Source organism: Schistocerca nitens, chromosome 8, assembly GCF_023898315.1.
Source record: "Schistocerca nitens isolate TAMUIC-IGC-003100 chromosome 8, iqSchNite1.1, whole genome shotgun sequence".
Classification (NCBI taxonomy): Eukaryota; Metazoa; Arthropoda; class Insecta; order Orthoptera; family Acrididae; genus Schistocerca; species Schistocerca nitens.
The window spans coordinates 52,180,295-52,204,575 of record NC_064621.1 but is presented as its reverse complement, the minus strand read 5'-3'; the positions used below and the strand labels follow the sequence as shown (position 1 = coordinate 52,204,575).

Genomic DNA, 24,281 nt, shown 5'->3' with positions numbered 1-24,281 from the left:
AGTTCCCCTGAGATCACCGCAGTTAAGCGCTGTCGGGCGTGGTCGGCACTTCAATGGGTGAGCATCCAGGCCGCCATACGCTGTTGCCATTTTTCGGGGTGCACGCAGCCTCGTGATGCCAATTGAGGAGCTACTCAACTGAATAGTAGCGGCTTCGGTCAGGAATACCATCATAACGACCGGGAGAGCGGTGTGCTGACCCCAAGCCCCTCCTATCCGCACCATCCACTGAGGATGACACGGCAGTCGGATGGTCCCGGTAGGCCACTCGTGACCTGACGACGGAGTTCTTAAGTTAATTCTGGGGTATGAACGGATGTGTTGGCACGTCTTTCGTGTAAGGAAATCCTGCTAGTTTTGATTACCTTCTGACCAGGGTCCTTGCTCAATGCTTGTCTTTACATAAGCCGCTAACCTGGTTAGTGTATGTTGTGGCTATTTTAAATTAATCACTGCTCAATAGCCCAACATAGTTTGTTGGCTGTCAGAAACCGTGTATGTGTTATTTATTCCTTTATTCTAGTCAATCTATAAGCATGCTACTCTTAATTTGTTACTCTAGGTAGCCATTAAGTTGCCATTTTTGGGGGGATTGGATGGAGTGTGGCTCCTTTGAGTATAGATTTGTAAATTTCCAATTTATTGTTTTTTTCCACCAGTTTGTAATTGTGCTTATGTGAGTATATGCGTTTATATATATATGGGTGGAATCTAAAATTTTTAATTACTATTGAGCTGTACTTAATGTCATATTGTAAAGAAAGGAACTTATTGGAGGTTAACTGTCGCCGTAAGGTGTTGTGGATGGTGCACTTTCCTGTTATTCATTTTAATGTTCTAGTCCATGTGTAAACTTGCTAATTATTTTCTCTTTACATGGAGTGTGCCTGCCTTGATGTTATAAGTGACTGTTTCATAACCAGTTCTTTAATGCACATACGCACATATTTATATTTATGGGAGAACTTTTAAGTGTGTTCCCCTGCTGAACTTTAACTAAAGTGTAGAAAACTGAATGAGGTGTTTATTATTATTCTAGTGGTATTATCCGTAAAGTGTAACACGTGACATTTTCTTGGTCTGTTATCAAGTGTTACAATAAATGTAAATTGCAGTGAAGCAATGCGCTATTTCAGTTGCTCCTGTGATTTCCTGTCTCCGCATTGGTTAATCTAAACTCAAAATACTTAATTGTTTAAATATTGGAGGGAGGTGCATTTGTGCCATGGAGTACATGCATAGCTTGTCAGGCAGAGTTGTTAGGCATCCATACATAGCTGATGACTGCATATACATCAGAGTTCAGTGTAGTTTTAGCCTGTACAGCTGCAGAAAGTGGTGAATGTCTATTCAAAAATATGACTCACTCCTTTTGTACTGTACAAAACAGATACCAAGCTTAAATGTCCCTACTCAAAAGAGCAATTTGGGGTTAATGGGTAAGTACATACATTTGTAACAGGAAATATATGCCTGCCATTGACTGGTCCAATTTTTGTAATTAAAATTTCATTTAATAGCAGGCTTCAGCTGAGTCATGAGGTTCTGTATTAGCAAGTTAGTGACCTGAGCGAGGAGGCTGGTGTATGGCTCATGCGTCATCTGCAAACTTCAAGACAACATATTATGCCCACTGTCCAGTAACTTTAGTTCTCACATGTGTAGCTGACATACAACTTGATAGTGAATGTACCAAAATATTGTCATCTAAGGAACAATACAACATAACTGGCTTTTCTGATTTTCTGGATTTCCATCAGTGCACACACACTTGCTTTTATTATAGAATGATGAACTTGCAATTTTTTACAATTAAAATTAAGCTGAACAAAGTAAAATATTTTAATTTCTGTGTAATTGCAAAAAAATGAAATACAACCTAACTGAAGCATCAAAAGGCTTATAAGGCTGTTTTGGGTGATGCCATTATCTGTTGAGAGAATTCAGTTTTAGAAGTATACAGCAGCAAAATATAGGAAGACTTACAGGGGATTAGTGACTGGTGTAGTGGCTGGCAACAGTCAATCACTCTTACATAAAATGAAACTGCACTGTCATACCCTACTCCAAAGGGAGTGACAAACTCACTCGCAATGAAAAGATTGTCTAGAAAAAAATCTACTCACTTCAGTCAACTGAAGCCTTGACTCAAAACTGCTTTCCAATATACAGAGATAACTAACAGGTAATACCAGTGTGCGGTAGCTGCATGCATTTTTGTATTTACATGGCACATCGATACAGAGTCACTTATGTGGTATTGTTTCTTCGACAACAATATCTAATAAAAATTTTAATAGGCACTTGCTATATGGTGCATCTAAAAGCCGTAATGATCATGGACACTGCACGACTTGGATTCCTGCACCTGTGAACATACTAAATTTCTTGCGTTCTGTCCCATAGACATTACTGTGACATGCTGTCAGCTTAAGAAATAAAGTATGCACGAGAACAGCAGCTTAGCAGCAGGGACTCAAGTTCATGTATAATGATGAAATGCTACAGAGCTCAGTACATCTGAAGTGCATGTAGTACATACCGTGAGCAATAGTGGTCAGAGTCTGGCGAGCCATAGAAATGGCAGTGATTATTTCTACATGGAGTGCCAGCTTTTTCAACATGCGGCAGTTCCACTCCGTGGCCGGCTTTCGAAAGTTGTGGAGAAGTCAGTGTTGCCACATGTGTGTGTCTCCCACTGACTATTTCCTGCACACAAATACATATGTATATGACATAATATATTTTATTCTGCATGAGCACTATAAACAGAGATCACTGACATCTGGATATATCTTTCTGAGGGAAATCGAAAATTAATTTCACAGATTCACTTAACAGATTTTTTCCTCTCCTCACTTACCAGGTAATTAAATATTATTGAACTGGTTACTGTCAGTTTTCGCCCTAGAAATCAAAATCTATTCCAATTCCATCATCATGTTTCATACATATTGTATTCGTACAGGGTTATGCCTTTCCCCACCTGACAATTTACTTTTCTCTACAATATAAATTATTAACATCTGCTACTAAACACATCTATCTGGTTGGAGAGATGAAAAGGAACAGCAAGATGCTGTTGTTACAGTAACAGTTTATAAAAGGAAGGCTACAACAGAAATGGAAACAACAACAATAAAGAATGGTGAAGATTTGTAAAACATGGTCAGTAACATAGGTACAGTGGAACAATACAATCATGGATGATTAAACTGAGACAGAGCAATCGGTAGACAAACAACAAGTCAAGCGGTGACTGGGCAATCTGTGAGCATAATATGTTTTTTCACTCATAAAGTGATAGTAAATACCTTTCCCTTGGCAGTGAAATCCTTTTGTAACTGTTGATATTTGCTGCTCTTCCTTCCATAGGAGAAATCTTACAAAATAAACACCGTAAATGCCTTAAATTTATGTTTTATGCAAAGGACAAAACCACTGCACGGAGGAAGTTTTATTGTTGTCAAAGGAAAGGAATCAATGCAGTGATGTTTCAGTAAAACTGGGTGTAACAGACCTATTCACACAAATATAAAAGAGGTAAAAAAAACACTTTCAGCATTCCAATTGGTTGCTGGGTTCGCCAGCAAAATATTTAATCTACTGCCCTTGTAGTCCTCTTCGAGGAACCGTGAGCAATGTTGGTTGTGCTCACTGTATCAAGTCTAATGAGATGGTGAGTAAAGATAACCCACGTGTCATTAAATTCTCAGAGTTGCAAGTATTCTATCATTTATATCTATGTTCATATTTGAAACCTGCAAATTATGTCCATCCCCTCTCACCTCTACAACTCATACGAGTTATTTCCATTAATTCAGCACTAACCTGAATGTCTGATAGTGGTCTTTCCTTATACTGGAGATAGGAATTATTAGGTTTTGCAATATGTTATTTTAGAAAATGTTAATGGCATTGCCCCAGAAATCTGGAAAAAAACTGGCCTAGTTGTAAATCATCTGGTGACTACATGGAAAGTGATCAATGTTCTGATTGGTCACTATAATCTCTGGTATGCCTTTCATTTAATTCCTATGCTCTTCAGAGAGTGCCATGTCATACGAAATGGCATTTTTATTGTATATGCTAAACATCTGATGTTCAGACGCCTACTCTGTTTCTATCCTTGTGGAGTACATGTAATTACTGGTGGAAGGAAAAAAGATCACATTTTCAGTACAATCTACATATTTTCAAAGCGATTCTACTGCCATATGTGAAATATGCAATGTTTGGATCTTTTATCTCCATTTCGATAACAACAAAGTTTGCTGCACCACTTGCTCAATTTTTCAGAATATCAAGTTTTATTGACAATTACAGACAGGTTGAACTATTCTTCAGCAAGACTGCCCTGCCTTGGAGTATATGTTCTTAGCAGAGTATTTCTCAGAGTCATGACAGTAGCTGAAGGTGAGGATGTTACAATTATAAGATTCATTTCCCGTACAAGAAGCCACGTATTACGCTTTTCTAAAACATTAAGGGAAAGCAATTGCCTGACCACCTCTGTTTCCTTAATTTTGATGATGGTCTGGATCATGTTTAAGTGTTCTAGATAGTTTTTAAACTACTCCATTTCACAACAAGACCAGACCACAAATATGTCACCAACATATTAATGGAAACTATCTGATTGCACTTTGTACCATCTAAGAAACTCTACCATGATATAATTATGGTACAGATACGGCACTACTATAAATAGCACACTGCACATCAAAACCCAACAAGTCTTACTATTTACTGTCAAAGAAAAATGTTATGTTTATGTAAAACACATGCCTGAAAAGAAAAATGCTTCTTTACAGTGAGATCCAATTACTTTTTAGAAGATGTTTTGGAGAAGGAAACCATTCCAGTATCTTACCACCATTATGTCTGCTTTACTGTGTTCTTGTTGGGAACAAGATGGAGTAGCTTCTGAAGGATACAGAATCAGATAGTTTCACACCAAAAGTGGATCATATGAAAAAGTGTACAGAAGGATTCATGCATGTTTCATGGCATCAGACAAAGATTTCATGCATATAGCATGGGTGACAGCAGCCTTTAAAAAAACAATCCTCCTTTGAATGAATCACAGAAACTTTACAATGCTTGGGATATGTACTAGGGTTATCACGGCAGAAGGAAAAACGAATAAGTTTGTGCAGGATTGTGTACATGATGGAGTCATAATTTTTGACTTTAGAACTACCTAAAAACAACATACAGAATTGATGTGTGCACTGGAGCTATGATAGCAGGAAGATGATCTGGGTGGAAATATATCATGAACAAGCAAAGTAAATATTGCACAGGAAATTGACACGTTACCATTAAATTCCGGATGTATGAAAGAAACTAAAGATTGAAAATATATTGAATAATAACTTTCCTGCAACCATTTACAGGCAAGTCTAATTAATAGTATCAACAAATTGTCTGCATTTAATTCCATTTGTAAAAAGTTACAACCGGATATTCAGGATATAAAATTTAAAATCAGAATTGATAGATTTGGACTTCATGTATTCTGGTAAATAAACTTTAGAAAAGGGTAAATAGAAAATGTGTTTATTAAAATTAATTGAAGAGATAAAAATACTTTACAAAATATATATTTCTGTTTTAACACATTTGTAAAAAATAATATTTTTTCAAATTACAGTTAAATCAGTGAAATGCTGAACTACATAAGTGCAAACAAAATTATGAAACAAATTTCATGCTGCCATTCAGATTATAGCCCTATGGAGAGCAAAAATAAAGCCGTCTCCATTCAAGGCTGTGTACTTTTTGCAGTATTTACTAGTGATGAGACTACAATACACTTCTACAAAACTGTGCATTTAAGCAAAGTGAATCAACAATAATATCCAGGACATCTGGATAAGCAAATTATACACTACAGGTTCCATAAAATTGTTAATTCTACCAAAAATGTTCACCACTCCAAGCATGCTCACAACAAGAGACAATCATATTTTATCTATTTCCATAAATCTGTCATTTGCCTAGTCACCACAAAACTTCCCATATTAATTTCAGTTAATGTTGCTAACACAATGAGAAGGAGTACAAGCAAATGTACTCACTGTATATCCCTGAAATTTAAATGCAATACTGTTCAATAATTCTTGAAATAACATTTTAATATGTGAGTAACTTTTACACAAATATAAACTTTTCAGTACAAAGGTAAGACATTTAAAAATGTTGTTATTTTTACTGGCTGACTATTTTGGCCTTACCCATTTCCACAAGCGACATATTTTGTATACAGGATGTGTTTGGTGTAGACAGTTCTATTTATAAGGTCTTATTGTAAAATTCTTTGCATCAACATCTGCAGAGTGAAATTCTCGAAGGTGGCAAGTGCCAAATTGTTCATAACAGAGATTTTTGATCACAAAATGCTTTAACCCAATGCCATTTTCCTCTCAAAAGCGTACATATTCCTGTTTGTCATCTTAGAATTGAAACTGATGGTGATAGATGGCAGTGGTGACAAATCCAGCAGTCAAGGCCTCTTGAAAAGTTTAAGCATCATATTGATATTATCACTGATGAGATGCAAATTAGCTTTGTTAATGTTGGCAGTTCTGAATTCCATAAAGTTCATGATTTATGAGACAAACTTCTATACATTACCTTTGTTTAAAGTGAGTAGACCATATTTTATTGTTGTGATCAAGCCTACTAGTGCAAAATCTGAAGACAAGAAACCACCAGTACTTGAGGTATGTTAAATTCTTGTTAAAATTAATCATATTAATAGTTAGTTTATGGTTATTTATTTGGTATCTTACATCTTTATAATTCATTCTTGCAGAATGTGTGTAACTGCAAAATCTAATGGACAGAACTCAACAGAGATTCAAAACTGCATGTCCTCATTGAATTTTGTAAGCTGGATTGGATATGCAATCTATTTCCCTTGAAGAGGGCAAGACGCAGTGAAAATGTAGTAACAAGAGTGAAGGTAGTACTAGACGGTAGATTATTGCAGTGTTCAGTGTCCCAAATGGAAGATGTGACTATTCAGGCTTGAAAAAATACATTCATGAACACGCATATGTAGGCTGCAAAAATATATATATACACAAGTGATAATTTCTAAAAATAAACAGAGTGATAGTTATATTGACATCAGGAAACCTAATGCACCATCTAAGTATACAGATGGATAAGTGCAGAGCGAAAACCTTCATTGATTCATTTCCATTTGGTGAAAGCCATTACTCGAGGTCAAAAACTAACACGCAGTTTCTAGGTCTACACATGAGTATCCGCAGAATGTCAACTGTATTCACTGTAACAAATTCATTAAGAGAAACTTTCCTGACCTGAAATTCTGGCAATCTAGGGCAGATACATTTAAAACCTGTGATAAACTGCAATGTGAAATTTCAGGACAGAGTCCACAAATTGCACCTGCAAAACAGCACTAGAGTTGCACCTATGTAAAGGAGATAGTGGTACAGATAACATGAAAGGCACAAACGCTCTTGCTCAAATGTCCGGAAGTGAAATATGTACTATTTTTATGCACTTGCATCAAGTACTGTATGTCCCTCCACGTACTCATTCCAAGATGTTTTTGTGCTGTCAATTGAGCTGTTTTAACTTCTGAATCAGCTTAGGTGACATCCACACTTCCTATTTGTCTTTATGGCATGAAGGTATTGATAACAAAGGTGGTAACAAAACAGCTTCATGTGTTTTATGTATTATCAGTCTCAGTATTACAGAACACAAGACACTATGTACTAACCATATCTAAAATACAAAATTTGTTATTTGTGAAAATGGGAAAAGCCTGCAACTAGTCAGCTATAAATAAATAGCAGCTTTGATGTTAAACACTTATAAATGTCTTTCTTCAATATTACACAAATATGTTTGTTAAAACTATAGTTTCAAACACAACAACAAAGGAAAAAGAAAAGCAACACAAATGAAAACACATTCACATACACAGTGTGATAACAACAATGAAAATAGTGATTAAGAGTTAACCACAATATAGTGCAAGAATTGTGGTGTTACATTCTACACAAGAACAGATGTTTTATGTCATTACCCCATCTAATTATACAACATTTCCAATTAAGCCATATACTACAATTAATATGAGAAGGTTCATTGAAAAATTTGAAACAGTCTTCCCTTCTGAACAATTCAAACTCTGTATTAACTGTCTCAATTCCACAGCATGACATCATTAAAGAAACAAAATTTCACAATCGTGACATCTGGAAGAAAATCTCTGCAGGAAATATAGTTTGCTCAACGAGAGCCAGATAAAACCTATAGTGCTAGCTATACATCATCAATTCAAAGCAATTGTAGAAAGTAATAATAATGATATTTTACCAGCTGCCAAACTGGAGTTAAAGTGATTGAATTTGCAATATTTCAAACTTTAAAGCAGTTACTTCATTGTACACACAAGGAACAGGAATACAAAATAAGGTGTAAATGTAGTGGCAGAAAGGATAAATTAAACCAAAGTCTGTGTCCTGAGAGACACAAGGTGCAAAGAAAAAACTGGAAGTAACAATGAGCTAACAGTTCATGATCGATCAAGATTACAGTTGAAAAATATCACAAGCACAAAATGAAAATAAAAAGCATGTATTGGAAAGGAAAGAAAACAAGAGAAGGCAGGGAAAGGGGGGAAGGGGAACAGATCGTGAGAGAATTTCAGTCTTACTCTCGTTTTGTACTTATGTCTTAAACACTACAAAGAATGAAAGGAGGACTATAATTATGAATGAAACTAGATGGTTGGCTAAAGCCAATTAAAAATTAACAAGGCCATCACATTTCTAGGTTTGGAAGACAAGAGAAGAAAAATCACCCAAACGATTTCTGAACGAGATACTCAGCTCCCTTCCTACAAGTGCCATTGCATGCTAAGCAACATAACAACATTGCTAACACACACAGTTTATTTGTTTTGTATTCTTAATGACTGCAGTAGCAATGGAAATACAAAATTCAAGACAAAACTAACAAGTCAGTTGATGAAGTACAAGTGTGAGGCTCATATTATCCTCTCCTTTATTTCTGTTTTGATCACTTTTGACAAAGTCAGTTAAGAGGCCTGCAACCATTTGATTCAGAGAACTAAAAAAACCACTTGCCTTGATCATAAACAAACAACATACTGCATGTTTCCATCTTACCTATTGTACAGAAGCAAATAAATTTACACGACAGACGAGACAGGAAAGATGTTACATCTCTCTCGTCTCGGTACATGGTTTTGCTTTTGTACCACAGATCTGATGCTGGAAATGTTCTGAAAAACATAAGATGGAAGTTGCTTGTGATCAAGGCAAGGTACTGGAAAGCAAATTATTCCAACAGTGCGACTCAAATAAGAGCAGTTATCTTATGGTTGGTAATCAGCTTCAAAAGTAATCTGATCAGACTAAATAAAAAAGGTCCATAAGTTTAAATTAAATAATGCTCCATCTCTCTAAGGAGAAGCATTCCTCTTTCTCACAGAACCACAATTTATTAGAATCAAATGATCAATACCTTATGATGAGGTGTAACTACTTCAAGTATTGCTACAAAATGGAATATAATTAAGGACAAAGAAGAAATTTCTTTTTTACTTGTAGTGGCTTTTGAGTTTACTTATCACATTTTGCCATTTGGGTACTTTAAGCTTATAAGCATTATGCAATTTGAACATCATCTGATAGCTCATTGCTACTCTTACATCCTGTTGTTAAACTTGTGATCCTCCTGACAAGTGCCTAGAAACTGTATGTTTATTTATCCATTTCTTATGGTATCCTCTCTGTCAGAGGAATCACCAGAAAAATTCAGAAGCCAGAGACACAAATGCATATGTCAATTATTTATTAGGCCATTTCCTATTGTTCCTGTTTCAGCAGCTGGCAAGATGTCCAAGATGTACACACATGTGTTCAACATCATGATTACAATCCATATATGATCTAAAATTTTAAGCATAATTTTGTTAACCATCATATTACTTTCTATCTATCTTCCTTTCCTACTCCACTTTATTTCTCAGTGTAAGAATGGCATAATCACCTTGCAAATGAGAATTACACTGACACACACACACACACACACACACACACACACACACACACACACACACACACACACACACTACTAATACAATTTATGACCCATTAGTAATGAGATTCTGGAGTTACCACTGATCTTTGCACACAAAGAGGAAAAATTAATGTACAGTTATTTCTCATAAAATGTGAGGATTTTTTTTAAACAGTATCTAAAGTGATGAAGTGTCTTGTTTGAGGTGACAATAACAACAACAATGGTAAACTTATTTTCTTTCTTCAGCACTATCTTATAAAATAACATATTCTCCAGAAAACAAAGAGCCAGAAGATACACTGCATGTGAAGCACATCCCAAGCAAATTCCAAACATATAGTAGTTGTATCCAAGCAGTTTTAATAAGATCGGAGGAATATTTGTCCACATTCCTCATTAATTATGCATCATTGTAAATGGTGATACCATGGACATAAATATTGCTGCAGAAAAATGTTGCCTTTTAAAACTGTACTCCAAAAGGGTCTTCAATATCTTAAATAATGAGTCATATACAACAATGGATTTTAATTTTGTACATGTCACTGTCCACAGTGTGCACATAGATGTAGTGATTCAGTTATTTTACTTGTTATGCAATTATAACAACACACGAAAACTGGTACAAACTATATAAGAATCTCAATCATATCTCTACATTAAATCTATAGATTCACTGTAATTACTACAGAGATTCATACAGAAACTCAGTTACAGGTTCACAGAGATCTTTCAGATCAAGTTTAGACCAAAGGAGAACAGGAACGAAAACAATTTTGTGTAAAGTTTTTACTTCGAGCTGCTCTATTGATCTTTGTAAATGATAATCTGGTACAAAAGTGATCATTCCAGGTTAGAAATACTGTAAGTGATGAATACAACCTCTACAATGGAAAATAAATGGCCACTAGACCTAAATGACGCACCAGGAGACAAACTGAAACAAATATTCATCACAATCCCTGAAAAACAGTAACAAAAGAAATGCAGTGATTGCCGTTTAAATACCATAATGGGGCTTTTGGTCTAGACATGCACCAATCATGCTAGAATAGGCAGAAAATTTATAATTTCTGTACACGATTCAAAAATATCTTTTGCATGAAATGCTGTCCTGAATCGTTATGAACAGCATAACAATGTTTTCATCCAATTTATAGATTGCAAACAAAGGCCTCTGATAATGCTTCATGAAATATCCCATAATGTAGTTTAAACAAAATTGATAGAAATTCCTCAAGAAGTGTGAATGGATGGAAAGGAAACTATCGAGTCCTATTGGTAGTAGACAGAAGGAAAATTATGAACCATAAGAGCATCAAGTACCAAAATCTCTAACCCCTACTATACAAATTCCATCACTCTGAAAAATCCTCAAGGTATATAAATAATACTGCCTTATTCAGTGATAATATTTATGGTTTTTTATTTTGTTAGACAAGACAAGAAAAGCTGATATAAAATCTGGTCTTCCTTTCAATACCAATAAGACAACGACTATAAATTTTCAGTATGATCTACATGTAAATATGAAACTGATTGTCTGAGATGCTCATACTGAATCTGGAATGATTACTTAAAAAGTGTGACTACAGAAGATTTAGGTTCTAAAACTGAAATCAACAGCAAGGTTAAGGCAGCATGGTGTAATTTTATAAAAATGAAATTTCAAGTTGAGACTTAGCACATTCTTTTGTAAGATGTGCAAGCAGATTCAAATAGGGAAGAGATCGGAAAGACAGTGCTGTTTCGAAGACAGCTGTTTTCTCAAAATTCCAACAGGCTACATTCCAACACAACTACAGAATTTCACTATTTCCTTCAACACGTGTGTTGTGTAAACTGACTATGACATTGACCAGTCCAGGAAAAGTAGATAAAGTTAGGCTTATGCAAAAAGAGTATCAATCCTTCCTCATGCTAGTCTTCTGCAACTGCAATGAGGAAGGGTAAAAAATGTTTTGGTGCCTGTGTACCCTCTGCCACAAATTGTACTATGCTTCTGTAAAACAGATGTAGATATACTTGCAAATGGTCCTTAAAAACAAATCTGCAGGACCTCCAGCTGATCAGCTCACTAATGACCTCTTTCAACAAGCAAGAACTGACTTGTATTATAAATAGCTGCCAAAGTAGCATATTTTGAATACATGCAGCACATCCACAAATGAAAGGTAGAGAGCTAACAGAGTATACATTAAATACAACTCTTAATTGCTTGGTACCATAAAGACTTTGGTAGAAATTAAACCAGCTGGTAAGCTCTTCGTTATTGCTGACAACAAACACACACTCCCAATTGATTGCAACCTTTCACAGACAACAAGGTGCATATAAACTAGAAGCTAAACACTTACACTAAGTGCATTCTTAATTTACTTTAATGAAACAGATACAGTCTTAGATTAAAAAATCATCCTAGCACAGACATGTTAGACAAAGCTATCTGCAGAAGGAGAAGACTGGAGAACACATGTGGGCTGATAAGTTGCTGTATCAAATGAGACCACAAACTTTTACTGGTTTTCTTTATTATTCTTGATGGTTATTCCCGATTATAAGGCTATTTCTTTGTATTGTTAATATTCCGCACCTATTTTTTAACTGCGCAATACATAGGAAAGAGCATGTTGTAGACATTCTCCCTTTAAATAAAAAAACTTCCACTGATAATTATTTTTTTTTTTTTAATTTGTAGTCCTATCAGTTTCCAGTTATAATTCTTAGGAAATAACTACTCTATATATGACAAATGCATTTATTTACAGCTCAATTAAGTTCATAAAGCAAATCTTTGGTTATATTTTAATGGCCACTCAAATTTATCTTAACATGCGGGACAGTGTAAATAAGCATTAACATAGCTACATACACCTGCCACTAGTGGTGGCAATATCATTCTGAGGCAGGACATTAATCTAAGTGAAGATTTTCAAGGGCTGTTGTTTACTTTCCGTTTATTTGTGGATGCTAAACAATCATTATTTCAACATTCAATAAAATAGAATTCTTATTAGGAGGGTGATTAAAATGCTGTAGTAAACTATGTCTGAATGACATACTGGGTGAGAAGAGGCCTAGTGTTTCTATGTTCAGTGCATGATGTATGACACGCAATCCTTGCTTGTTCCCTCTAGATTTGCTTTTGCCTTCAGCAGCGCAGTAACTCACCTTCAGTGAACTTTCTGTACCAATTGGGTTACAAAATAGCTGTCACAGAGCAGAAGCCTTCCCCCCCCCCCCCCCCCCCCCCCCCCTCCTCACACACACTTTTTTTTTAATATAATAAATACACGGTAATTTCTCAAACTTTTCTAAACATTTCTTCATTACAGAAGCACACACCACCATTTTACACCACACATATGGATAGAAGAACACTTAAAAACATGCAAAAACAAGCTTCAGGTCATGGTCTAAGTTACGAAAACCAGATGCTTCAACAGTAACCCTTGAACAATCTCAACTTTACAATAGGAAAAAATATCACCATGCCACATCACTCTCTACAGCAGGAATCAAAAAAGCGAGGGTAAATGTTTTGCACAAACTCAGGAAGTTGTCAGAAGTGCTATTTCTCCTACCGATGGTGCAACATAAGAATGTGATGCCTCATCATCATCATAAAATGTCGATTTGGCAAGGAACAGAGTACGTCCATTCGCACAAGCACCAGGTGCCTTTTGATGAGGAAGAGTCTCAACTGAGGGACGCATCATTTCAGTTGCATAGAAGCGGGAGCGTCCAGCCCCATACATTACTCCTGTATTTGGTGCAGAAGTGAAAGTAGCTGCCGTAGAACCAGGATGAGCCTCAGACTGAAAAGACTGCCGAGGTTGTAACTGCTTCTGTTGCTGGAGCTCAAATCGGGCACGAGCACAAGCCAAGTAGTTGCGTATCATTTCTGCTTGGTAAGCATGCCTCTTTTCTGTGTGCAAAAGGGCACATATTACACGCTCCTAAAACAAAAATAAATGTCGTCATTACACTGAAACTTTATGTTACACTGAAACTTTAAGAATATTCTAAAAAGACAAACTTTGTTCTCCAATGGGCAATATATTTTCTGTAATAGCACTTTAATGTCATGAACAAATGTTCAGCTAATGTTAACAATAAAAAAACTATGCAGGTCATTAATAATTTGTAAAAAAATGAATTTAATCAAAGGATCTGGTTGGTTTACTCAGTTACGAAAGAAACTTCTTTGTGAACTCAAATTTTTTTGGGTATTTTAAGAAAAAGCCCAGTGAAAGTCAATGAATGTAGCCTCTTATCTAGTAATGATACTCATTAAGATAGAAAAAAATTTACAGCAAGCCAGATCACAAGAAATATACTCATGTTTGAGAAAAGTGTTTCATTACATTCAAAATAGGGCCTTAGTGCCAAGAGACAGTAGTCACATATGTACAAGTTGTCATGTGAATGTGTGAGAGTTCTACTTCTGAGGAAGCAGTTTGTCTGAATGCTTAAATATTTATTTTTTTTTCTTTACACCTGTCATTCAGACAAACTTCTTCCTCAGAAGTAGAACTCCTCTTTGTGGTGTGTAGCAATCCATCATTTTGATAGCGAACATTTTATTTTTGGATATTCCCCCCTTCCCCCACTGACTTAAATCTGAGAAGACTGTGCGAAAAGTACCAGCACCAGTTATACTCAAAATGAGGGGAAAAGAGGGCAAGTGAATTATTTGTGTCTATTGAACCTGTTTCACCTAGTCATGCTAGACATCATCAGTGTTCTGTAGTACGAAGAAAAGTATTTAATTATACACATTTTGATAGGAGATCTGAAATCATTCTTCACAGTTCATTTAAATTCTTTACCTATTTACAAATATATGGTTGAATCAAACAACAGAAAATCCAGGAGGGAAGGTAACAATATTATGAAAAAGGATAGTTGCTACACACCCTATAGGGGAGTCACAGATACGTATAATAATAATAATAATAATAATAATAATAATAATAAAACATGGAGACTGGGTCATGAAGGGGGAGGGATAGCAGGGTAGGGGTGGGATACGGTAAAGAAGTTCCGCTTGTGGGAGCATACAGGGACAAGGTGGAGAGAGAGAGAGAGAGAGAGAGAGAGTGGTCGTGTATTCCAGAGTTGTGCTTGTGTGACTGTTTTGTTTTTTACTTTTAAAGAAGGTCTTTTGGCCAAAGGCTAAAATAGCAGACTTTTCAATGTGGCTATCTGCAACTCATTGGTTCATCTTTATATGTAATATTAGATAATTTAAATGTGCTGCTAAGGATCACTACAGAAATCCCACCAATATCCGTATAATTAACTAATTTCCTTTATATTATAGACCACTGATAATGCTTAGCATGAATAGGCACAACATCTTTGGTAGACACAAATTAAACATTCACATGCAAAAGAAGGAATTTTTTCTTCTCTGTTTGATAAAGCATGGCTCAAGTAATAACTTACAAAAAGGGGCTGTAAATATTAATGAAAACAGGTTAAGGTTTGCTGTGGCTTAAAAAACAATCTCTAACAGGCAAATGAATTTGTTCAGGGTACAGAAGTGGAGATGACGAAGCTTGAGGGCTATCCACATTCTTACTGCAGTGGGAGGCTCTTCCAGATCCTTATGTTCAATAAAAACAACACTTACAACTTTGGACTGATATGAATCTTAAGACAATTTTGGTCTCATTGTCTTCTTGAAGCTAGGAAAATTTGTCAGGGGTAAGTAAACATTTCTTATGACCCAGAAAGGAAAGCTAGAGTAGGTATGTAAATGAAATGATTGACAGTAAATGATTGACAGTTTATTCTTCCACTCGAATCTTACCTGTTGCTGATTATTAAGTGGGGTGTCTTTCTTTTGGGCATTGACTTTAGATGCTCTCGTAAGTGATCCAAAGTTCTTTCTCAATCGACGGCTAAGGCTGCCAAACTGTTTTGCTACTGCTGTCTGGAACTGCCTCGCTGCTTTCCCTCCAAAGGCCACACCTTCATCACTGGGATCACTGTCAGAAGCCATCTCAGAAAACCTGTTTACGTAACATAAATATAATTAAATTGATACCGTTAATCTAAATCAAAGACATAGCAAGTCTGATTAAATAATTACTGATTTTGAAGTTTACGTAAATAGTAAAATACATGCAGTGTACATTAATAAAATTATTTTGTGTCAGATACAGTTTACATTAATTACATTTTACTAAGCAATGAAAGAAATGGCACAGAACGCAACAGTATGAGAATCGAAATAGAGCTGCAAGACGCAGACTCATAATGCAAAAAGTCAGAAATGTAGATCAAAGAATATATTTATGAACAGGTGGCATACCAGATTAAATTAAGTAAGATGAGAACCTAAAAAAAATTTAATGTTATATGGACACAGACAAAATGGGCAATTATTTAACAAAGGAACTTATAAAAAAATTATGTTACAGGTACAAACAGAGTATTTGAAAAGAAAATCTTAAAAGGGATAAGAACTAATTGAAGAGAAGGAGAGAGTTTCAAGTAAACAATGATGAGACCATGATTCTATCAGAAACTGAATTAAACAAAACAACACTGCCTGGCAAGAAAGTGATGTTATCACAGTGATTAACAGCTAATCATATTTATAAAGAACTTGGTAGCATGAGCCCATTTATCTGTACAATGTTGCACCCCCTTCTGGCCTGGATGCATGCACTGCTTTGGTAGGGAAAGGTATCAAAGGTGTTGCACATTCTCTTGAGGCAAACAGGCCCACAACTGTTATTACTAGTCCTTGATATCCAAGATATTAGCACTGGGATGAAGCTGATGTCCAAGCAGGTACCACATGTTCTACTGGGGACAAATATGGGCATCTTACTGGCCATGGGAGTCCCTCAACATTGTGTAGACAGTTTCTAGAGACAAGTGCCATGTGCAGACAAGCATTGTCATGTTGAAAAATGGCACCTCGATACTGTTGCATGAGAGGTAACAAAAGGACGTAGGATGCCTGTGACATACCGTCATGCTATCAGAGTTCCCTCAATCACTAACAGCTGTGATCTGAAGGCACATGCAATGGCTCCCCATACCATTAAATCAGGACTAACACCACTACACCTCACCAACAAGCTGGAAGAATGGGACCGCTACTCATGTCACCGCCATACTCACCAACAATCATCACTGGGGTAACACAGAATGACAATTCGTCACTGAACACAATGTGACACCTTTCATCAGCAGTCCATTTTTCTCAGTCACAGCACCACTCCAAATGCAGCTGCTTGTGCTGTGCTGTTAGTAACCAGCATATAGAACAGTAATTCCTTCGTCTGACATCTGGTAGTCTCTGATCAATGAAGTGGGATAACATAGAATGATGCGGTGGATTCATTACTTGTTCTTGGATGGTAGGCACAAGATGTGAAAGGTGTGCAATGTGCTTGACGCACAATACAGTGATTCTTGTGGTGGTCAGATGTGGTTGATAGAAACCTTGATGATGAGTAACATACAGACTGTCTCGTTATAATTACAGTGCAGCTACTCACAGAGGTCCAATGTGGGCTTTAATTATCATACATCAGCGAAACTTGGTAGATATTCTAATGCATTAATGTGCAAACTAATTACGCTTGGGGGGGGGGGGAGAGGGAATTAGTTCCAATTTTCACAACCGTGTGCAAATCTGGCACTGTAAATGCAAGAAAGACATATATAGAAATGTTTCCATATGTAATGGATTAGGAGTGGGATGTGGGCAGAAAAGACCAAACAAATGAGAAAGGCATAAAGTTGATTTTATCATTAACTACCACTTACACAATATGTTTAATATGAGCACCGGAGACACTGACGACCTGCTGCATCTGGAAAACAACGTGATGAGCTATGTGAGTACTCAAAAGCACTGTAGAAGTATACACTACAAAGATGCAGCCTGATCTGACAAGAAACAAGATTGCTGGATCTCAAAAACTAAGGAATATTTCAGCTATCTTTCAGCTTATGTTATGGACTGATGAAAAGAATGAAATCAGTACCAATAACCAAAGGGGGAAATTATTTGAAGCCTCTAGAGATTCATGGGAAATTTCCAGAAATATGGTCTGGTTATCATGCTACAAATTGTAATGCCAAGCACGAAGAGGAAACCATTGCTGATGTGTCATCCTGTGCTCAAGAAACTAGAAGATATCAGCTGTTGACCAGAATAATTTCAAAGTACTTCTAATAGTACTGAGCAAACTGGAATGATATTATGTATTATTCTCTTAACGGAAACAGATTTGTCATTAATGGGTAAGTTATCGTGAAGAAGGAGAGGCGGAGGACAACAACAATGATTTAAACAGCAAATATGTCCCACAACAATTTTGATTCTGGTTCACCATCATGTTATACGCAAATCTCTATTTAACCTAGTCAAATAAGTATTGGAAGGTAATGGGAGAATATTTCTAGCTACTGATGTGGAGAATCCTACAATGCTACAGATACCAACTGCTTAATGCAATTACATAGCTAACCACAGTGCTAAGCATTACAAATTCTCTCACATCATACAAGTGTTAATTTCTTATTACACTTATTTTACCCTACTTTTGTCACTAGATGTCTGCAAAGTAATTAACAGCATTACTGCCATGTCTGAAGAAACACCCATGATTTTACCATTAGGTTATGTCAATTATAAACACATTTCCCCACAATATTCCAAATAAAAAGATTATGGTGAACAACATAACTAAAATCTTATGAAAACTTCACCTTTTCTCAATGTCGCAGCCATCATCGGTGGATTCTGGTGGTGAATCAGGACCTGGAGGAAGTTCTCTCACATCCAAATATTCTGCCAAAAGACCGAGTTGGTCTCTTGGAGCAAGACTGAGTTTTCGTACCAAATGGGGTTGGGACTCATCACGACCCCATACCAGCTGCTCACCAGGATCCACAGCAAATTGTATAGGAAGAAGCTGTCTGTCAGAACTTATCAGAGGCACAGCAGCTACAATGAAGGAAAACAGAAACCAATGAGTTTTAAACAAAACCTTAAGGTATAGTTAGACTATATGAACATTCCAAAACACAGTCACAGACCCCACATACAATATACAAGGACTGGATAAAAAGTTATGAGAACCATTCTTTTTCTCTGAAATGACTATTTACAGACGTACTTATAGTAACAAACCTTCAATATAAGCAGCCCCGTTATTTGTGGCATCCTTTGCCAAATGTCCGGAAGGTGTCACATACCATCTGTGCATCTATTTCCATTGATATCCCGTACTGACCACTCTGTGGCATGGATAATGTCATCTCTGGTGTTTTACTAGATCCCTCACAATGGTTCTTTCATTTTGGGAAAGAGATTGTAATTGCAGGGACTCATGTCAGATGAGTATGGTGGATGTTTCAGGCTCCTCCATTGCCAGCAGCGCAAGAGGTCCTGGATAGCAGCAGTGGTATGGCATCATGCATTATCACGCAGAATGATGGAGTGCTGTTCTATGACATGTCATCGATTTCACCTGAGCACTGGATGAAGGTGGTGTTGCACATATGTGCAGTAGTAGGCATCATCTAGCATCACCCTTAGTAGTACAGTGTGATGCAGTATTACCCTATCAGTGTCATACATCATAATGAACATCACTTTCACAGCACTTGGAGTAGCATGCACACTTTCTGTGGACAAGGAGAGTGAGCAGAGGATGCCTTCATCCCTTCAGTGTTTCAAGTTTGGTTCATACAAACATGCTCAGGTTTCGTTGATGGTGATAATGTTTCAAAGAAATTCGTTTCCTCCCCTTTGGTACTGGCTCAACAAACCCTGTTCGATGGCATGGTGGTGCTACTGCTGCATCTCTGCCATATCATGGGGAATACAACGTGCTGCAATTTTGCTGTACCCCAGAACGTTGTGCAGAATGTGGAGCACAGTTTTGTGGCATACTCTGACATTTGCTGTTAACTCACATGCAGTATAGTGGCGATCAGCATCCAACAAGGAAGAAAGGAGTTTAACTGTATTAGCCTCCACATGCAGTCGTCCTATATGGGGGCGATCCGGTACAGCATTTCTGCCTAATCTGAACACTTTAACCCTCTGTGCAACTGTGCTGTATGGAAATGCTGCACCACCACATGCTTCAGACAGTCCCTGGAAACATTCTTACATATTCCAACGTCATGCCACTTCAATTTTGAGCAAAGAATGTTGCTCTATCTTTGTAGACATGATGTTAGGGGGTTGCACTATTACTATGATGATCAACGGGCTACACACTGCTGTAGATTTGCAGAGTATTGTCCCCATTCGCTGTAAAACTCTTCTCACAGGCCTTCGTTGTGTCAACACAGATGGTAGCTCACTGGTTTGACATTACAGCAGTGTTACCACTATTTTGTATCCAGCCCTTGTATGTAAATAAACACAAAGACTGTATCTGTCACAAAATAAGTTTATCACACTCCTTTGGTATTATGTGTCACTCCTGTTAAATTTCAAGAACATTTTACAGCTAACTGTTCTGTTGCCATTGTGAACTGATGATGTTACCACAAACCTAAGTTTTGAGTAACAAAAAATCAGACAAAAGAGGAGGAGGAGGAGGAGGAGGAGGAATATATAAACAGGAAACAAAAAATAATAAACAAAGTATTAGAAATTAAAAATATCAATGCCAACAGCCCCAATAACCACTATATTAATTTATATATAACTATGGTCTTCTCACAAAAAATAAATCAGGTTATTGAATAATAGATCTCATGCTATGACATACAGTTTGCAACAACATTGACTCTTTGGAAAGCAAATTTTATTGGTTAGAATAGGTTCTTCATTATGTTATAAACCACACTCATGTCATCTTTTGGAAGTTTGGAAAAAGTGACTGACAGGTGTTTAAGCTCAATTTGTTCAAAAATGCAGGCCAGATCACCCCCCCCCCCTCCACCCCCTTCCTAAGCACATGCACACACCTGTATGCCTACACTGTGGCTGAATAAACTCTGCCAGGACTGAGGTTCATTTCGTGTGAGGGGTTGTGTCAGGGAATAGACAAGAGGAGAAAGAAGGCAGGGAGCATCAAGAAGGGTAGGGGAAGGATAGCTGATGGTTAGGAGGGATATACCAAGTGTATGGGACAGAAATGCAGGAGGGAGAGGAAGCATGTGCAACATATAGGAAAATGACAAGAGCACTAGCTTCAGTGAGTTTGTGCAGCATACAAATGTAACATATTGGTTGGTTGGTTGGTTGGTTTGGGGTATAAAGGGACCAAACTGCTGGGTCATCCATCCCTTTTTCCTGACAAACAAGGCACAAGGCAAGACAACACCCAAATTTAGTTTGAGAAACTAAAAGGGGTTAAAAGGAATTGGGAACCACAACGAAAAAGAAAACGAAACGAACAAGAAAAGGGGGAAAACATACAACACAGGGAAAAGCAGAGGAAGGCATTAAAACCAGAGAGCAGATTGTCTGGGCTGGCCGATCACAAGAATAAAAGATGATGAGCCAACCACTCTGCATCACATTAAAATGCCCAGCCCAAAAAGACACGGCAAAATGAACACATGGAGAGAAGGTGAACACCAAGACAAACAAATGCAAAGAAAGGGTGACAGAGTTAAACTGGAGGGAGGGTGGAGGCCTCTGAAAGGAGGCCAGACGCCCACCCTTAGATGGTACAATAAAAATCACCCTCACAAATAAAACACAAAATTAAATCTGCTGTTGAGGTATAGTCACCCAACATCGTAGGTAGGGTGCTGGAAAGAGTAAAAGTCCACTGCAAATGGGCTAAAAGTGGGCAGCCCCACAAGGTGTTGACAACAGTCATAGGGGAGCCACAGTGAGACTGAGGTGGGTCCTCGCGATGGAGGTGGTGACCATGTGTTAGCCACATATGGCCAATGCGTAGCTGGCAAAGGACAACAGATTCCCTGCGAGTGGCTCGCATGGATAACCACCACACATTTGCTGTCTCCTTGATAACATGGATTGCAAAAACTATGCAGCGGAAGACCAATTGCAAATCAGTCTCCAGCAGGCCAATCTCCAGATATGGCTTATGGTAGCCTGTTTGGCCAGACGGTCAGCAAGTTCACTGCCCGGTATCCTGGCATGTCCTGAGGTCCAAATGAAGGTCATGAGATGTCCACTGCTGCAGAGGGCATAAAGAGACTCCTGGATAGCCAGTGCCAAACGATGTTTAGGGAAGCACTTGTTGAGAGCTTGTAGGCTGCTTAAGGAGTCACTACGGATAATGAAGGACTCACCGGAGCAGAAGCAGACATGCTCAAGAGCACAATAGATGGCAACCAACTCTGCAGTGAAAATGCTGCGGCCACCCAGCAAGGAGTGCCGTTCACTATGGCCAACATGAGCATAAGCGAAGCCCACAAGACTGTCGACCATTGATCCATCTGTGTAGATTATTTCTGAGCCCTCAAATTCACTGAGAAGAAAGAAACTGCCAGCAGAGGCCCTCAGATGGAACTGAGCATTTTGGGCCTTTCAACAGTTCCAGCCAAAGCCGTGGCCGGAAGTGGACCCACAGGAAAGGTGGCGAGGGGAAAGCGTCAAGTTCATTAAGAAGCAACCGGACACGGACAGCGAAGGGATTCCCAGTTCTGGGCTGCCGTTACAGAAAATGGATCACTGTGTTAGGGAAAAGCAGATGGTAATTTGGATGGTGAGGTGAACTACAAATGTGGACAGTATAATTTGCAAACAATAGTTGCCGCCAGAGCCACAATGGAGGATGCCAGCTTCCACAAGGAGGCTGTTCACGGGGCTCATTCAAAAGGCTCCCGTTGCGAGGCGAACTCCACAGCAGTGGACAGGGTCCAGCAGACACAGTGCAGAGAGCGATGCGGAGCCATACACCATGCTCCCATAATCAATAAGGCACTGTACGATGGCTTTGTACAGCTGCAGCAGTATAGGACAATCAGCACCCTAGTCGGTGTGGCTCAGGCATTGAATAAGATTAAGGTGCCACCAGCTGACAAAGATGGGGAAGACAAGTTAAGTGGGCATCAAAGGCCAGTCCCAAAAAGTGGTAAGTATCCACTACAACTAGTAGTTGTTCATCGAGGTAAAGTTCTGGATGGGGATGGACGGTATGATGGTGACAGAGTGCATAACACTTGGCAGCCGAAAACTAAAAGCCATGACTGAGGGCCTATGACTGCACTTTCCATATAGCTCCCTGCAGCCAGCGTTCAGCCGCAACAATAGAAGAGGAGCAGAAGGAAATAGGTGAGGCCGACATGACGATAGCTATTAACATCTAGTGGGGTTCTTCCTGAGCTTTAGCATGGAAATTATGATACTTTCCCGTCATTGTGATAGGAATTCACCATCGCTCCAGATGCGGTTGAAGATGGCAAGGAAGTGTTGTTGGGAATACGCTGACAGATGTATCAGTATTTGCAAATGGATGCAGTCTGGACCAGGGGATATGTCAGGACAGTCAGCAAAGACACTGAGAAATTCCCATTATAAGGCTCACGGTGGTGTGGAACAACAGGTAGGTGTTTTTCGAACCTCTGTTTGAGGAGACGAAATGTGGGGTGGTAATTCTCAGAAGCAGAGATGCGAGCATAATGCTCAGCAAGACAATCTGCAATTTTGTCCGATTGGCAGATACAGCTCTATCTGTGGAAATTCCAGGTACACCTGCAGGGTTCCGATAGCCATAATGTCGGCGGAGCTTGGTTCAAACCTGCAAGGGCGAGGTTCATATTCCAATGGTGGAGACATAGTGTTCCCAACACTCCTGCTTCCTTCGTTTGATGGGAGGCGAACCTGAGCACGGTGCCGTTTGAAGGCAATAAGGTTCTCCAGGGAGGCGTGGTGATTATGACATTGGAGGCCCTGCTGACTGTCTCTAATGGCTGCAGCAATTTCTGGCGAACACTTAGGCACTGACTTCCACAGGGGGCAACTGGAGGAACAAGGGATTGCCCATTTAGCTGCAGCAATAATCGTATTAGTGACTGATGATGGCACGCAATGGATACTAAACGTTGGTAGCAGATGTGAAAGTGTCCCAGTCAGCCTTGGGAAGAGCCCACCTGGGCAAGCGTCGAGATGAGGGATGCTGGGGTAGGGTCAAGAAGAGTGGAAAGTGGTCACTACCACACAAGTTGTCATGCGCTCTCCAGTGGCTAGATGGGAGAACGCCAGGACT

General features: G+C 38.2%; 1 protein-coding gene across 3 annotated transcripts in view; it reads right to left on the bottom strand.

Moving 5' to 3' along the window:
- The window catches only part of LOC126198985 (OTU domain-containing protein 7B-like), an 86,087-nt gene that overhangs the window by 5,596 nt on the left and 56,210 nt on the right, over positions 1 to 24,281 (bottom strand). For 2 of the 3 annotated variants that reach the window (XM_049935653.1, XM_049935652.1), the window contains exons 8-11: positions 18,841 to 19,078; positions 15,917 to 16,118; positions 13,683 to 14,057; positions 2,543 to 2,709 (exon numbers count right to left, since the gene is read on the bottom strand). In XM_049935653.1, coding sequence (XP_049791610.1) covers positions 2,543 to 2,709; positions 13,683 to 14,057; positions 15,917 to 16,118; positions 18,841 to 19,078 — 982 coding nt within the window. The remainder of the gene's footprint in view (positions 1 to 2,542; positions 2,710 to 13,682; positions 14,058 to 15,916; positions 16,119 to 18,840; positions 19,079 to 24,281) is intronic. The other variant, XM_049935654.1, reaches the window with a different exon arrangement.